Below are 17502 nucleotides of genomic sequence, written 5' to 3'. Positions count from 1 at the left end.
ACTGCCTTCAGGGCATCACACTTTGATAGAGAAACCAGGGTGGGATGGCCAGACCCCGAAGGGAGTCTCAAAACCCAGCCGACTCAGAGCTGCAAAGCAAACGAACGCATTCGCCACAGGACAGGCACGCAAGTGCCCCACACTCCAATAACTCCCTGCAAAACCCAGGGGGGGGGAGTGAAATCACCTTCAGAACAACACCCTCAGTGGTCGTTTCCCTGCGCACTCCGGGGTCTAAAATCCTCTGTCCAAATACAAACAAGACGCTTCCTTTATTAAACCTTTGTTTTCTCAGCTGTCTTCCACTGCGTCATTGCTCGCCCCTGTTTCTTAATCAAGGAGGCAAGATATAGTGTTTTTCAAATGTCTTAGAGACATCAGTAACTGCCAGAGGGTGACTGGCACACACACATTTGTGACCCCTTACTCTTTCTGTGTCACTCACTTTCAGGTGCATTATTTTATTTAAGTCTTCACAACCACCTCACGAGGTAGTTTTCACGACCCTCGCTTATTCTGAGCAGATAAGGAAATGCAGCCTGTACGCAGCCTCCACGCCTCAGGCTCCTCCCATCATATTTGACTATCTTCCGCCGCCCTAGGCCAAGTGCAACGGATTCAAACATCTCCTGCCTTGCCTTGAAATAGGTAGGTGTCACTTTTTTGAAGTGATATGCATTAAATTTCACTCCTTTTGGTGTAAAGTTACAGATTTAGACATATGATACATAATCAAGATACAGAATGGTTCTACCACACACACACACACACACACACACACACACACACTCCAAACTCCTTCCTGCCGCTCTTTGGGATCAGCCCCTCCCCCCGGCCCCAATTCCTGGCAACAACTGAAATGTTCTCTGTTCCCATAATGTTGCCCTTTCCAGGAAATATGTACCATCTTAACATTCCAGCCACTCACTCACAGATTCAGAGGAAGCCTGCCTCCTCTCTGAACGTAACCCCAGAGAAAAATATGGGACGGGGCCTGGCGCAGGCCAGGGGACCCAGCAAATGCTGCAAAGTCCCCTCTGCTCCCACCACCCCCAGGAAGGCAACACAGCTCTGCAGGGCGTCCTGGCGTTGCACTGGGTGCAGAGGAGCTGGGGGCGGAGGGAGGACCTGGAGCTTCTCCTCCTCCCTGGGAACCTCAAGAGTCATTCTGTGACAAGGCTCTACTATTCATTCTCCTTGACTCTGAATTTCTCTCTTTTAGGCAAAGTTAGCTCTGCTTTCCTATAGCCAGATTGGCAGGTGCGAATGACCTTATAAGGGAGGCATTCCCCTCCTGTACCTGGGAAAATCACCTGCCAGAGAGCCTGGAGGGACACAGGGGAGAGAAAGGGAGGGAGGGCGGAAGCAGGGGAGAGGAGGAGGGGGGAGGGGAAAGACTCCTTCCACAAGGCCAAATCCGCTGAATCAGTCCTGACCTCCAGGGGGTGCTGAGGCTCCAGCAAACCCCATTGCAAACCTGGCCTGGACAGAGCCCCTGGGAGCCCACCTCGGAAAGCCAGCCGGACCCTGGGCCTCGGCCCCGGGGCCCGCGGTTCTTCCACCCAGGACTGCCCACCCCTTGCTCCCCTCCACTCCAGCATATTCCTTCCAGCTGCCCAACTGCAACAGATGGCAGACTTTCCACGCCTCTACCAAGGACTCCAGCAGCCTGGCTTTCAGGGCAGCCCCCCGCAGGCCTCGGGGGACAAAGGCTCAGGTCCTCTGTGACTCCATTTGGAGCCTGACCATGTGGGGCCAGCGAGACCACAGAGAGACAAGAGCCAGCTTTCTCGGAAGTCACTCAATTCAAAACCAGGCCTGAGTGTCCATTTCCCAAGCAGCCCAGAGGCGGCAACTGTGAGCACAGGCCACCAGTGAGTGTCGCTCTGGGTGGCCATCGTCCTGAGACAGGTCAGGGAGGCCACCCAGGTGGGAGACGTGGGGCACTCGCCCCGCTGCGCTGAGAGTCATGGTCAAGGTGCAGCGAGCGTCAAATGCGAGCTGCAACGTGAAGTGACACATTCCTCCAGCTTCACGACACTTTCATTTCCTTTTCATATTCAGAACACCTGGGAACCTGGCCCGAAAAAAAGCTCCAAAGCCTCCGGTCAGAGCACTGAAATTGGAAAACTATTCCTAGGGCCCCTTCACGGAAAGGAATATTGTGAGGGTTAGAAGGGAAAGCGAGGGGAGGGGCGAGGGGAGAGATGAGCCAGGGGGAGAGGGAAGAAGAGGCCCTGGGAGCGAAGGGAGAGAAAGGGAGGGGAGGGGAAGTCGCCAGCTCTTCTCTGTTCATTGAGCTCAGCCTTGGGGCAAAACTCTACATGTATGTGCACATATATACATCCGTGTATACACATGCACATCTATGTAAAATATAATTTTACACTTATATAATATATAGCATGATAAGCCAATTAAGGGTTAGGTTGTGTTTTTTTTACAAATAAAACAGATTACAAACACCTATTATGATGTTGGTTTGCCAAAAACAGTTAATGGGATAAACATGTATATGTGAATGTTTGATTCTAATAAGTAATGGTACGTTGTAAGAGATGGATTCTAAATATATAATCAATACATATGACACATATAGTATATAGAATAGCTATATAATAGACACATAATAGTGTCTGTTACATGACACATATAGTTACTATATATTTTATATAGTAATTATATATTAAACTGAATATTCTAACTGTGGTCATAAAAGTAGAAGACAATAGAACTAAATAGGCCAAAGTTTTTCTTTTTGCTCTTCTAGGTTTTAAACTCCTCCTACAAAAAATTCTACATTATTTTACAATCATATTCAGGAGTTAGTAAGACTTTGAAACATTCGTATGGTCCCGTGGGAAGCCCTCCCGATAGTACGAGTGGGGCCCCAGAGCCCCATCAGCATGGAGCCCTGCGGAGGCTGCGCGGCTGGACAGACCTCTTTCTGTTTGCTGTTAGCACAGGGAGGCGAGGGGGCCGGCTGAGCCTTCCACTCGCCGAGCGCCTGCAGAGGGCTCCTCCTCTCATCTTCAGAGCGGGGCAGGGGGCAGCAGCTGGGGACTGTGGCACAGGCAGCTCCCCCTGAGTCATCCACCTGCTTCTCCTCTGCTGCAGACGGGCTACCTCCGGACTCCTGGAGTTGCAGGCTCTGGAGAAGCAGCTGACAAGCTTCCAAGTCAGCTTGCCACACTTTTCCCAGCAGTGGACACGTGCAGCTAAGACAGAGGGGAAACAAAAGTGTAAACATCAATCCAGTGACCTTTCATCACACCAGGTCAACAGCCTGCCCCCCTGGCTATAGCTAGTTAGCCTCCAGTAATCCACTTCATTTTACACAGTGATGGACGACTTCCACCAGAAGATTGGGAGAGGCCAAACTGGTATCCACCGCCAAGCATCAGTGAAGTAAGTATTGGTTCTTCTTAATCACGTGGTCAGCAAAGGCATGCAAGATCCTGTGCCTCTTTCTAGACTCAGTGGCCCAATACAAAAAGGACCCCGCTCGTGTCTGATGACTTCCTCTGAACCCCTGGACCTGCCCAACTCTTCCTGGCTACGTGCCTTTTCACACACTGTCTCACCTGCCTGGACTACGCCGCCCCGCCCCCACTGCTTCCCCCTGCCAACACACTCATCCCAGGGATGGAAGGAAGTGAAGCCACGCAGGGGCAATACAGGGGCCAGCAAAATAACGCCCCCTGATATTACATAAAAATCTTTATTACAAAAATCACAAGCATGGAATTCTGTAACATAAGAATATCACACTCAAGCACACCATGTGACAGTTTAAGTGAAATGTTCAGATTGCTGGCCATCTCCTGCGAGACATTCATGCATCCTACCAGCCACAGTCAATGGTGTTACTTCTGCCGGACCCTGTACAAACCGTAACGATAGATATTCAGCCTCTGTGGCAGAAAGAGACAGAGAGAAGTTCATCCATCTCTTCAACTTCATGCTGGATATTTTCAGTATACCTATCTTCCATTTAATAACCCTTCCTTCTACTGTATCTAATCTGCTATTCAATTTATCTGCATGATCTCAATGTTGCATATTTTTTCAGTTCTATAATTTTTATTTGAAATTCTTTTGCACACTTCAATTCTCTGCTTAAATGATCCATCACATCTTCTATTTCTTTGAATATATTCATCGTCATTATTTTAAAGCGCGTGTCTATACTGATGAATTCAGAAGGAAAAAGAAAGAACAAGACGGGAAAATGTTGGAGGAGATATTAGCTAAGCATTTGCAAAGACTGACCGGCGAAATATCAAACTACACATACAGGAAGCACTACAATCTCAAAGCAGGAAAAATCAAAGGAAAAAAAAACACGCCCCGGTCTGTCATAGTGAAACCACTGAGCAGCAAAGACACAACAAAACCTTAAATGCAGCCAGAGGGGGAAAAAGGCATTTACTTCAAAGGAATAATAACAGGGTAGCAGAAATGGTGGAAGTCAGGGGGCAATAAAACATCTTTAAAATGCTGAAAGAAAATAACAGCCAATCTATACATTATACAATCATTCTGAATTCCCTCCAAAAGCAAAGATAAAGATATTTTCAGATAAGCAAACTCTAACTGTATTCCTTGGCAATGCATCTATAATGAAAGAAATGCCCCCAGCTGGAAGCAAGCCCAAGCCCAGAAGAACGAGAAACCGTGAGCAAGTCCGTGGGGAAACCTAAGTGAGTATTGATGGGAAAAAGCAATGACAATTTCTTTCGCTGCCTAAAATACATGGAGAATTGAAATACACGACAATCACACAGAGGGAAGGAGAGAAAGAAAAGAGTGAAGACAGGCTCAGGTACCTGAAAGGAGCGGAAGTACTTATTTAGATTCGACTCTAGAAAGTCAAGGTTCCCTTTATGGTCATCAAAAAAACTGAGAAGTTAAAAGACTATATAAGTGACAGGCTAATATGAAAGAAATTGTTTAAAATTAAAAACACTTAAATACTGCCCTGACCAATGTGGCCCAGTTGGTTGGGCGTCATCTTGCACAGCAAAATACCACCAGTTGGATTCCTGGTCAGGGGCACGCGCCTGGGTTGCAGGTTCGGTCCCCAGTCGGGGCGCATATGAGAGGCAATCAGTCGATGTTTCTCTCTCACATCAATGTTTCTCTCCCTTTCTCCCTCCCTAACCCTTCCTCTAAAAATAAATAAGTCTTTTAAAAACTACTTGTGTTCCTTTTATGAAAGCAATGAAGAAAACAGGAATAAACATGGCACAGAAGGGAAAATGGTAACAGAAATATTTATACCCAACTATATTAGGAATTATGGTAAATATACATAAATACTGTAATTAAATGGTAAAGACTTTTGACTAGAATTAAAAAATTGAAATCAATATATGCTTACAACGGACAGATGTTAAATGTCAGGATACAATCAGGTCACAAGCTAAAGACCGGAAATAACATGTTATGAAAGCGTGGTTAGAGACAAAACACCGCACGGCAAGGGACTGACATGACAGCCTTCCCGACGTAGGTACCACGTCAGCTGGATATCACTGTAGGAAAAAGGAAAATCATGATGACTGGTTCACACGATGCAAATATTAGTTTCAGGTGGATCACAGATCAAAATCTAAAAGATAAAACAATAAACCTTCTAGAAGAGAAAGAGGATAATGTCATTAGACTTTGTAATAAGCAAAGATCTCTTCAAAAGGAATTAAAAAGCACTAAACTATCAAAAAAGCAAATGACACATTTGACTTCATTAATATTACAAGTTTATATTCATCAAAAAACACCATGAGAGAATAAAATGCTCAGCCACAGCATGGGAGAAATTATTTGTCACAAATGTAACCAAACAGGACTGATTCCAGGATAGAAACAGGACTCCTACAAATCAATGAGGAACAGACATTAGAACCAGTGTTTAGAAGGAGAAAGACTAGAACAGGCACTTCACAAAACAGGGCAAGTATGTGGCCAGTAAGTAACTCACGAAAGACGCTCCACACCATCAGTCATCAGGAAAAAGCATATTAAACTGCAGTGTGATGGACACATCTGCTCCATGGCTAAAATTCAAAAGCCAGACAATGCCAAGTGTAGGAAAAGATACAAAGTTACTAGTGCTCTCCTATCTATCACCACTGGTGAGCACATAGTACTAGAATGTCTTTGAAATGTGACTGTTGTATTAATGTCGGAAATATGTCAATCTTATGGCCCAGCATTCTGACCCCTGGGTATGTGCTCAGTGAAATGCACATCCAGTCAATCCTCCCCATCCACGGTAGATATGTTCTATTTACTACCGTTCCATTGCCCCCAGTCACTTGCTGAAGGACGTCCGTGACGGTCCCCATGTGGGGACATGATGAATAAAGCTGCTGTCAATATATGTGTACAGCCTTTTGCACGAAGTTAAATTTTTATTTCTCTGAAATGTCCAAGAGTGCAATTGCTGGGTGGTAGTGGCACACTCAGTGCTGTGAGAAGCTGCCACACTGGGTTCCAGAGGGACTGTGCCACTCACATTTCCCCCCGAGGTGTCTGAGTGACCCACCCTCTTTGCTCCCTGGTGAGAGGTGTTGTGGTTTCCGGCTGCACTGCCCTTGTCTGCAACGCTGTTGAACATCCTTTGAAGTGCTTATTTGTCATCTGCGTGTCCTCTTCAGGGAGATGTCTGTTCGTGTGGTGGGCCTGTTTACCCTGGCTGTATTTTTTCTTCACCATTTCATTTTGAGAATGTTTCATGTACCCCAAGTCCTCTGTTGGCTATGCGGTGTAGAAGTGTTTTCTCCTGATGTGTAGCTTGTCCTTTTGTCCTTTTCACATGGGAATTTGCAGAGCAAAACAATTTTTTTTTTACTTTAATGAAGTACAGTTTACCAATGGTTTTTTAAATAAATTATGTTCTAATGTCAAGTCTTAGAAGTCTTTGCCCAACCTTGGACACACTCCTGTTTTTATTCACAAAGTTTTTTTACTTTTTGTTTTACATTTAAGCCCATGATCCATTGAAGTTGATTTTTATACAAAGTGTGAAATTTTTTTTTGCCTATGGATGTGCAATCGCTCCAGCCCTGTTTGTTTAAAACCCTACCCTCTCTCTGCCAAGTGGCTTTTACGCCTTCGTTAAAAATCACCTGCCACGTCTGTGAGGGCCTATTTTTCAGGATTCTAATTTATTTATAATGTTTTAGATTGTATCTCTTTGAATAGTTCTCATACTCGTTCTCCGTGTATTATAATATACATACATGATTTATTAAGGCCTTTTGGCATCAACATTTCCTGCTTCAAGTTCATGTGCCATTTTTTTATTATTAACTTGACAGACCCGTCAGCATCTCTCTGACTTGTAACGGTGCGTGCAGGGCTGGATCGCCATATAATCAGAGGGCCCTAGGGGAAGGCGGGAAGGAGCCTGCAGCCCAGGAATCATAACTTTCCTGAGGAAAAAGAGTTTTCTGCCCCTGTATACAACTCTCTACACCACAGTGATTTGCACACTGAAATGTTGTGTCCATTTTCCATTTGACGAAAGAAGAGCATGGGTAGTCTTCGAACGAGGGTGGGGTTTCTCCCGAAACACACCTTAGAAGGCCCAAGTCAACACTTGGAAGGGAGTTTCAGTGTCACATGCACAATGGTGAGCTATCATGTAGGTGTGAGATTACCACGCTTCATTGGGGGCCACGGAATAACATCATTAAGTTTTAGAGTTTTAAAAACCTTATTGACCCCATTCGCACTAAAGACAGTTGTGGTTAATTTCAAAGTCTTGACATGCTTCTCGATACCTGTGCAGGACCGTCATTAGGTCCCTGCTAATGATCCCCAAATGAGTGGCTCACAGCTCCTTGAGCTCTGTGAGACCCTCGGGGATGTTCTCATAAGTGGTAATGAGGCAATTTCAGCGTTTGGGGGAAAGTTCTCGAAGAGAGAACTGAGATTCATCACTCCAGCTCCTCCTCCCAGCTGGAAGTAAGACGAGGTCTAAGAGATCCTGTCTGGCTGTGGCCGGGCCCTCACAGATGGTGCGTGTTATTTACCGGGACTGATGGCAAGAACGAGAGGAGGCAGGAAGTTTGGAGGTGAGCTTCTTCCCACTTTGGGAATGGAAATACTGAACCCTAACACAGACACTTTTATAAATGTCAGCTCTTATAAGGAAACTCTCTTTCCCAATTTATTAATATTTTCAGTTCAAGGGCATTAACATTTTACCTCTTTAGAAACTTCAAAAATAACCAGGTTCTCTTACAGAACCACGAGGGAGCAAAATATGAAAGCGGTTTGTGAATGCCCAAAGGTGTCTGGCTTTCAACTGCAAATTGCTGAACTACTAATAGTCCTCATGTTTCTGAAATCGTTCCATTCCTTGGGCAACGATGACTTCGTCTCCAATTCAAAACAATTGTGGATATTGGAAATATTTGGATTGTCTTCCTTTGTCCTCTATTTTCCAGGAATGAAAATGAACACAATTCTCCACTGAACAGAGCTCTGGACAGCTAAGCCTGCATCCCCAAAGGCCATCCGATGACATGACAAGAGGAAATGTGGTGTAAGAAGCAGTGTCAGTGTAGGAAACTGCAGTGGACACTGTCACTCACTGAGCCACCGAACATCTCACCTTGTTGCTGTCCTTCCTCGGAGGAAGGAAGTGTTCGAGAGGGACCCCTTCTCTCTCTGGGACCTACTGGGTGGTAACTCCTCCCTAGCTCTGCAGGTGGACCGGGATTAGGTGAAGTCAATCAACCTATGACCTCCCACAGGACAAGCCTCTGGAGCCCAAGACTGGCCACCCCAGAAAGCTGGACTAGCCTCAATCAGTCCACGTCTTGTGGTCTGTGCTGGGGTGCTGGTGGGTAGGAATAGTCTCTACTTCCTCTCTCCAAAGCAATGAACCAAGAAACCACTGCATCCACCTTGTGACCCTAACAGAACCAGCCCGCTGGCAGAGCCAATGTATTTTGCACAGAAATGACTGAAAAGGAAATCAGGAAGAATACGAATCTGGGGTTTTGATGACAAGTCTGAGCCGCTAAATCAACCACCCAGGTGCCCCTCTTACTCTTGTGTACACCACAGCCAGTGTTCCTATGAACTGCGACTGGACACGAGGCTGATTCAACCAAAATTGGTGACTTTGATTCTACTACAAAGTTTGGCGACCGCTGGAAAATACAGTTCAGTCCTCATTCAACATCATCCGTCAGCTCTAAGACTTTAAGCGAAACGACATAGAATGACACGAATTTGACCGGAGGCTAATAGACACAAACGAGGGTGAAGTTCGTCCAGCATCACATCAATGTTATAACAAACGGATGTCGAACAAAACCGTGTTATTCAAGGACCTGCGTACTTTATCTCAGTGTGAGTTCCCACATTTGCAAGCTAATGAGCCTTATGTCTATCTCAGGGAAAGGACGTGGAAAGAAAGATACCAGATGACGTACACAAGACGTAAAAGAGCAGCAGTAGAAATAATGCAAAACTCCTCAAACCTTAAATAGTAGGAGGGGGCAGTAAGATGAAGACCAGTCTTAGATGTTCACGAGGGTCACAGTAGTGAACGAGTCTCCTGTTATCACATAAGAAACACAGATCGGGCAAGACCAGCGATGGAAACCACCCAAGATTCAACCCGCCAGAGAGAAGAGAAGAGAATTTGCAGGAGAGCAGGACAGTCCCCTCCTCCCAGTCACCACCGCCACCACCACCATCACCATCATTAACAGCTGTGGGTCAGGAGCTGTTCTAAGGGTTGTTAATCCCCCAAACAACCTTACGAAGTAGATGCTATTGCCATATTAGAGCAGTTTTAAACATAAATTCAAATTCTTTGGCATTCCTGTAATCAAGATGTGGAGTCTGAGTCCCCTCCTCCTGAATCTGGGCCGGCTCAGTGACTCTCCTGTAACCGGCAGATGGTGGAGGGGGCAACGCCACCTGACTTCCAAGGCCAGGTCAGACAGGGCCATGCAGCTCCTGCCAGGTGTTCAGGACATCTGCTCTGAGGGAAGCCAGCTGCTAGGTGAGAAGTCTATCTACCCTGAGGTCATCATGCTGGACAGACCACATGCAGTCACTCGGTCAAGGGCACCAGCTGTGATCTCAGCTGCCAGCTGTGGCAGTGACCCGTCTTGCTCATCCAACTCAGCTGAGGGGACGTGACCCAGCCTCCACCTCAAGACTGCCACCCCAGGCAAGAACTGCCCAGCCAGCCCTTCCGGAGAGCTGAGCCACAAAACCACGAAGACGACTTGGCCGGGATAGATCTCGATTTCAGAGTGAGAAAAATTGAGGCCTCCTCAGAAATCAAAGACAGAATCTGATCACAGGCCCTCTCAGCTTCCCTTTTCTACTGTGGGCAAGCCGATTACCATGGATTCCAGAAGCCCTTCCCAACTCTGCGGCCTATTTAAAATTTTAAGAAGCAAATCACTTCCCCCAGCCCTGCATCGCTCAGGAAACACCAGGTGAAGAACAGAGAAATAATTACATAGATAATTATCTGGAACAGCTATTGACCACTCAGTTTTAGGACATAAAATCAAAGTCATCAGAGATCCCCATCAAATCAGGCCCTCTTCTTCATTTGTCTGTTTTCTGTTCACAGCCTTTCGGTCATCCTGCCTCATCCTGGCTTGTTCAGGTCCACACCGCATTGGAAAGCCAACCCCTGTCTGCTGTGCCGACGGCTCCATGCCTGGCACCAGGCACAATGGGACTCATACCAGAGCCCTCAGCTCGTGTTTGGAGCGGGAACTGAATGGAGGCCAGAAATCGTGGCCACTTCCACCATCTCTTTCCCTCAACCCTCATACCCAAGCCTCAGATTATGAATTGAGAATCCTGTTTAGGTCCAGTTCTCCCCTTTTCAACTGCTACCCCAAACTAAACATTTCATTTCTTCACCCCAGGAAATCAATAATGAATGATGGGCCTTTCCACTTTCAAATATTTCACTCTTCTGATCCGTCCCACCTATTCCTGCTCCGAAAATGTCAGTGGCTCCCATCGCTTGTCAAGTAGAAAGCAAAGTCCTTCAAGGCTTTCCCAAGGTGACGTCGGTCCTGCTTGGGACCCCTCCCCCATCTCTCTCCTGTGTGTCCCCGGATGCCAGCAAAGTGGACCATTCGGTCTCCCAGGACAAACACACAGTGTCTACTTATAGATGACTTTGCTGCTCCGAAGTCCCCACCCATTGCCAACCAGCTCATCAAAGCCCATCTCGAACGTCGCTTGAATAAAGGTCTCTTCCCCGACCCCCACGCCACATGTCTCCTTCCTCTGAACCCACATGGCATTCTGTAGGCCTCAAAACAGTTACGACCTTCTGCCTTGATGTCTGGGTTTGGGGTACATGCATCTTGTCCTTCTATGTGCACTTACCAAGGCTTGCAAATACCTCATACCCACTTTTTAATCCCATGAAGGTTACAGTACTGCAAGGTTTAACCACGACGGGAGCTCATAAGTGCTGAATTAGCTGAACACACTTTTCAAGAAGTTACATTTAAAGGACTCTTCCAATGTGCAGCAAAGAAAACAATTAAGTTTGAAGATGTGCATCCTAATAAAGGCTAACAGGCAAAATCAGTCCTGAGAGGCGATCCCCGCGGATCGTCCACATTAGAGGTGAAGTCCCAGGGCCGCTCCACCTGCCTCGCTGCTCTGGCTCCTCGGGTCACCAATGCCTGCGCAGACACCTCAAACAATTTCACTACAGTGTGAAGTAGGGAAACCTCTCTAAGCAAGACGCAAAGCAAAAACGGGAAAAAGCATGGTAAACCACGGTCAACCTGGATACACGTAAATTTCAACTTCTACATGGCCAAGTGCTATGAATAAAAATTAAAGCCCTGGCTGGTGTAGCTCAGTGGACTGAGCACGGGCCTGCAAACCACACGATCGTGGTTCCATTCCCAGTCAGGGCACATGCCTGGTTGCAGGCCAGTCCCCAGCAGGGGCAACCATACATTGATATTTCTCTCCTTCTCTCCTTCCTTTCCCCTCTGAAGATAAATAAATAAAATCTTTTAAAAAATTAAAATACAAATGACCTGTTAGGAAAAAATACTTCTAACATGCCACGTAGTCTGTAAGTCAAATTCCTCAACCTGCGAAGAGTTTTAAAATCCATTTTAAAAAAATAATAAAAACAAATATCCCAGGAGAAAATGAGCTGGTGAGGTGGAAGAAGAAATAGGAACGGCTGATAAAGATCGGAAAGGATGGCTGACCAAGTTCAAAGTGAAGATGTGCATACTGGGGAGTGAATGTCCAAAGGCACGTCGCTCACTGTCTCAGAGGCAAGGGAAGCGTCAGTACTCCCTGCTGGAGAAGCCATTGGGCACTCTCTGCCAGGAGTTCAAATGCACGTGCTGAGTCAGCTCTTCTACTTCCAAGCAAGCAGTTACCCTGCAGATACACGCGGACAAGGAAAAAGAGAGACATGAAAGAGATTGGTAATTGCTTCACAAGGAACATCTGGAAAGGGCCAAACGGAGAAAGCGGGAATCGGCTAAATCCATCGGTACGCACCCTGCAACCGCACACGACAGAAGGCTGGGCAGCAGCTGTTAAGATGGAAACATCTCCAAGAATAATTCAGCCAAAAAAAAAATAGGTTTAAATTAAGGTTAAAATAGGGAAAGCACAGAACAATATTTTATTATGATCTCATTTAAATTTTTAATCACAAAAGAGCAGGCATGTATACCCATGACACACGCCCATGTGTAAATGAAGCAGGTCAGGGAGTCTGCACTGGTCACTGGTTCCTCGTGGGAGGGGTGGCAAGAGGCTTCTACTTTACATCTTGCCCCTTCCTGCTGTATTGTTTTCAAATAAACCCACGCATCTGTTACTCTTATAACAAGAAAGAAGTTTTCTAACGTTTAAGTGTGTCCACTGCTTTCCCTTTTGCTGTTTTGGGAGAACTTGCCCAGTCCCTCCCCTGGGTGCCAGCTCTCCCCCCTTTGCACAAGGGTTTCGTCTGGGGGGCCTCCTTTCGGTCTGAGCAAGCTGGGAGTCAGGGAAACGGCTTCCTAACAGAGCTCTCCGGAGGCACAAGGGCGAGGTTTGGCCCTGGGAGCTGCAGGAAAAACGGAAACAGTGCCCACACGAGGGCTGCCAGGGATTTCGAGGTGAGAGGGGAGGAGGACGACAGAGCACGCTCCCCAAAAACCACCTCTCTGCTCACCTCCTCGGTATGTTCCAGTAGTTAGACTTGGAAAGAAAAGGGGCTGGCCAGGCGCGTAGGTGACACACTCCTCTTGATGCCTCTCAGAACACATGGCTTTGCAAAGAGCGCTCGCCAAGCCAGGAGTGGGAATGGAAGACAGACCGGCCACAGTGCTCACGGCCAAGCACAGGACTTCGTCCAACAAACGTGCCGGACAGGGGATTGGGAGGCCAGGATCCCATGCAGCTGAGTGGGCACATGCATCTGGCTGTTGGAAGAAATATGTAGACACGTCCCCAAAGGGTTTCGTGTTCTGGAGAGAACAGTCGGAGCTGCTCAGTGCAGGACATGCAGCCCTCCCACGCTTGCTGCAGGTGCGGCAGCTGCTCCGGGCGAGAACTGCGGGAGTCGGGAGGGGGCTGGCGTCCTGTCCCTTCGTGCATCTTAGCTGAGCTTTCCCTGGGGTCTGACATTCCCTGTCGACAACCAGCATAACGTGGTGACGTTACCTCCAAGTATACTGGGTCATGGCTCGGGAGGCGGGGAGAGAGCCTCTGTTTCCACCTTTGAAAAGGAGGGGCCCAGCCAGTGACCTGCAACGCCACGGGGTGTGCCTCCACCTGAGCTCCGAGGAAGGGTGATTTCCAGCCCAAAATGAAAGACAAGGCCAACATCCACCTGGGGCACACTGAGCTTGAACACCCTTCCTCGTGAATGACTGTGCGAGAAGAAGCCCGCTCTGTCTCCTGGCTCACGTGGGCCACCAGGCACAGGGAGGAGGAATGTGACGGTAGCCCTAGGGAGCCCTGCACAGGAGTCATACACGTCCCAGACAGCCTTGTCCCTCACTCACCCAGCCCCAAGATCCTGGGTATAAACACCGTCCCTGGGCGGACTGTGGTGTTGGGAGGGGCAGGGTAGACACAGCCCTGGCTGGTGGGGAAGAGATGTCATCGGGCTGCCCAAGCGTTCGCTCCCTGTCGCTGTGGCCAGGGCTCTCTCTGCAATGAGTGGCAGGCCCCTCCCAGACAGAAGGGGACACCTGTGAGCGGTGTCATCAGAGTCCCATAAAACAGGAGCGAAGAGAACCACCAGACAGCCCAAAGAAAACGCAGTCTCTCCTTTCCCCCGTGACTCAGCAGTCCTACGTTCTACTCGGGCATGTGGTGAGTGAGGAGGGATACTGCTCACTGGTGAAGGGGGAACAGCAGGAAAGAGCTGGAAGCAGTCAGTGTAGGAGGAGAAAGCAGGGCCTCCTGCGTCTCAGGAGGGCCGGGTTGCAAGTTCCATCCTCTGAGCAGGGGGAGATCTCTGGGCTGGGAGCCCGACGTAGGAGCCAGGGTGGTGTCCAGCCAGACCGCATCCCGGCTGGACAAGGCGCGCCAGCTCACTGGGCACCTGCCCCCTCCTCCATCCAGAAGGGCCATTGGGCTGAGGGGACGACGGAAGGCACCGTGCCTCTCCCACGGGCACATCTGAGGATGCGTGTTCCTCTGCCCTGTTCCCCCCTCTGGCCACACGGTTTGGACTCCACCTTCCCAACTCCGCAGCTTGTCGCAGTCACCAGGCCCACGGCCCCGTCCCAGGCCCCATCCCAGGCCCCGTCCTGTGTGTCCACAAGCTCAGCTCTCCCTCGCCCCTGGGGAAGCTGGTTACTCCTCCCTGACAGTGCCACAGCACACTGTTTCGACACCTATCACACACTGTAGTCATCCCCATTTATTTGCTCGCTACCAGGCAAGGATTCTCCAAGGTCAGAGAAGGCCCTGCACAGACCAGTCAGCGAGGGGAAGGATTTGTCGGAGTGTGTGCTTCGGCCTGCCAGGGCCACCGGAGCCGAACCCGGGAGCGGGCGTCAGCAGGCGGTGCGCATGGCGGGGCCCGCAGCAGTGACAGAGAAGCCGGCCAGGCCCCCTCGCCTCCTCTTGTGAGTCCAACGTGAGTGGGAAGAACCCGGGCCACGCCCCCCCTCAGCCAGCTGCTCCCAACACCAGGTTGTTCGAAGTCAGCCGGTACCTCTGTCCCTAAGTGGAGGGAGGAGGGGTGAAACAGCAGAGTGGCCGAGTGAGGAAAACGACATCAGGACTGGTCACCGGGGGCCGCAGGGAGGACGAGGCTGCAGAGGCTGGCAGGTGACCACCCCTGAGGCTCACACTCCCTGGCTTATAAGATCCAGCCTCAAAATGAAGACCGGTTCCACGGACAGCCAGCCTCCTGGCGCCAGGGGCTCCACCAGGCACTTCCACAGAGTCCCGTGAGGCGGGGGTCTCACAGAGCCCATGGGACCGGTAGTCACTGAAATTTCACACGAAATCATGTAAAGATCCATTCTCATGGGAATGGGGTCCACAGAACCCACGAGGTTCTAATAAAGGCTTGCGATTTTTAAGAGGAAAAGAAAGAGTGAGTATTGTGCACACAAATCACTCGGGGACCTTGTTCAAGTGCAGGTTCTGGTCCCCAAGTCCCCAGCCTGGGGCCCCGGGCTCTGCATGCTAACCACATCCAGGTGTCATCGATGTTGCTCGTCCACCGTCCCCATCAGGAGCAGCCAGCCCAAGGCGCAGCCTCAAACCCAGGGCCTCTGCATCGCCAAGTCCCATGCCCCGTGGGGTTCAGTGCAACGCACACTGATCTGAATTGAGCACATGTGATAGGGTGCACACAACACGGGATACGTTCGGGCAGGTCTCCCTGGCACTTCTAAGATCCCCTCGGAGTTTGGGGCCAAGTCATCACTAATACGGTCGACCGGGAGGGCTGCCCCCCATCACTGCTGGGAAGACATCCTGGAGTCTCAGGCATCTGGGCCCTTCCTGTTTGTTCAGAAGGAAATCTGGCAAAGAGAGAGTTTTCCCCATTCTGGCCGTCATCTGCCGCCTCTGGGAAATGGGCTAGAAAATAGAAGAGCAAGGGTGGCTGAGTGGACTTATTCCGTTTACAGAGAATTTACATGGTGCTGCTGAATATTGATGGGGATGAAAGATCAGATTCCACTTCACGGGCAAACTGAAGAGCTGGTGACAGCGGGCAGCCCGGCCTGCAGGCACCCTGCGCGTCCTAGCGCTCCGAGCCTGGCTGAGGTTTCTGCCCCCAAGGGGGCGAGGAGGCGGAGCCGCACGGAGACCTTGTCCCAGCTGCATGGTGCCTGCATGGACAGCTCTAGCCCCAGTGCACAAAGTATCATAAAGGCTGAGAGATCCAAATGGAAGTCTAAAAATAGCGTGATGAAATGACTTCCTTCTTTCACTCCCTGGGATAGCAGCCCGGCTGACACCAATACCTCAGGGCACCGCGGGCCTCTCCCGTTTTCCCGAGAAGAGCAATTACCCAACTGCCCCTTCTCGCCAGCAGCAGCCCGGCTGCCCCAGGAGCAAGGCAGGGAAGGCAATTACATTGTGGCTGGAAAACCAATAGTGGATATTTGATTACGATTATTAATGGGGAGAAGGAAGATCGACCGCTGAGCAGCAACCAACCACTAAGTGCATCTGCAGGGAACTCCAAGAGGGGATTAGTTTTTTGTTTTCTTTTCATCTCTCAGCCAGCCGTTTGAATGTGACGCAAACTTTAAGCACGGCCTGTCACATCCTTATCAATATTCAATGCCGCTGCACTGTGGTCACATTATCTCCCCTGGATGCCCCAGTGACAGGCCCCAAGCTGTGGGGATTGCTTCCCTTTGCCTCTAAATGGGAGGCGGATATTGCAGGGAACCGACTTGTCAGATGCAGGAAATTAACTAATTTTCAAGACATCAGAAAGACACTTGGTAGCAAATATTTACTTCTCTGTTTCTCTCCTACTGATAGTGAACATGCACCATCTACCCTGGAGGAGGCTGCATTTACAATGTCTGTGAACAAAGGGATGTTATAACTCACTCGAAAGAAAACAGCACCAATTCCAGCCGCCCCTGGTGGAAACACAGCAGCTTGAAGTACATTGGTCATAAAAGAATAAACAGGACTGCGGGGCATGTTAAGAGCAGCAGCAAGTACGTGATTTCGGACTTTGCATCGCACCCTGAAAACCAGTTCCCCTGGGCTGCCCACCTAGCCACTGGATTTCCAATTACTGTTTGCCTCAAGGCCCACAGAAGCACGGCAGCCTCACTCACAGTTGGCCATTAGCAACCAGCGACTCTCAGAGGGGAAGGTTGGGTGCGGGGAGGGCTGCATCGGAAGATGCTGGGCGAGGAGACTAGCGTGTATCACCCACTCTGTGTCCGGCGGGATTCTAGGGGCTTTTCACCATCACTTCAGTCTCTTACACAATTTCACTCTGAGGTAAGATAATGACCCTCTTGACTC

General features: G+C 49.1%; 1 protein-coding gene across 1 annotated transcript in view; it reads right to left on the bottom strand.

Annotated features, from left to right (window-relative positions):
- Positions 1-17502, bottom strand: part of DISC1 (DISC1 scaffold protein) — a 269744-nt gene that overhangs the window by 24931 nt on the left and 227311 nt on the right. Inside the window, exon 11 of the mRNA XM_037060247.1 lies at positions 2942-3218. Coding sequence (XP_036916142.1) covers positions 2942-3218 — 277 coding nt within the window. The remainder of the gene's footprint in view (positions 1-2941; positions 3219-17502) is intronic.

Source organism: Sturnira hondurensis, unplaced genomic scaffold (assembly GCF_014824575.4).
Source record: "Sturnira hondurensis isolate 20B ecotype Veracruz unplaced genomic scaffold, ASM1482457v3 Scaffold0011512, whole genome shotgun sequence".
NCBI lineage: Eukaryota > Metazoa > Chordata > Mammalia > Chiroptera > Phyllostomidae > Sturnira > Sturnira hondurensis.
This window is presented reverse-complemented; position numbering and strand designations above follow the sequence as displayed.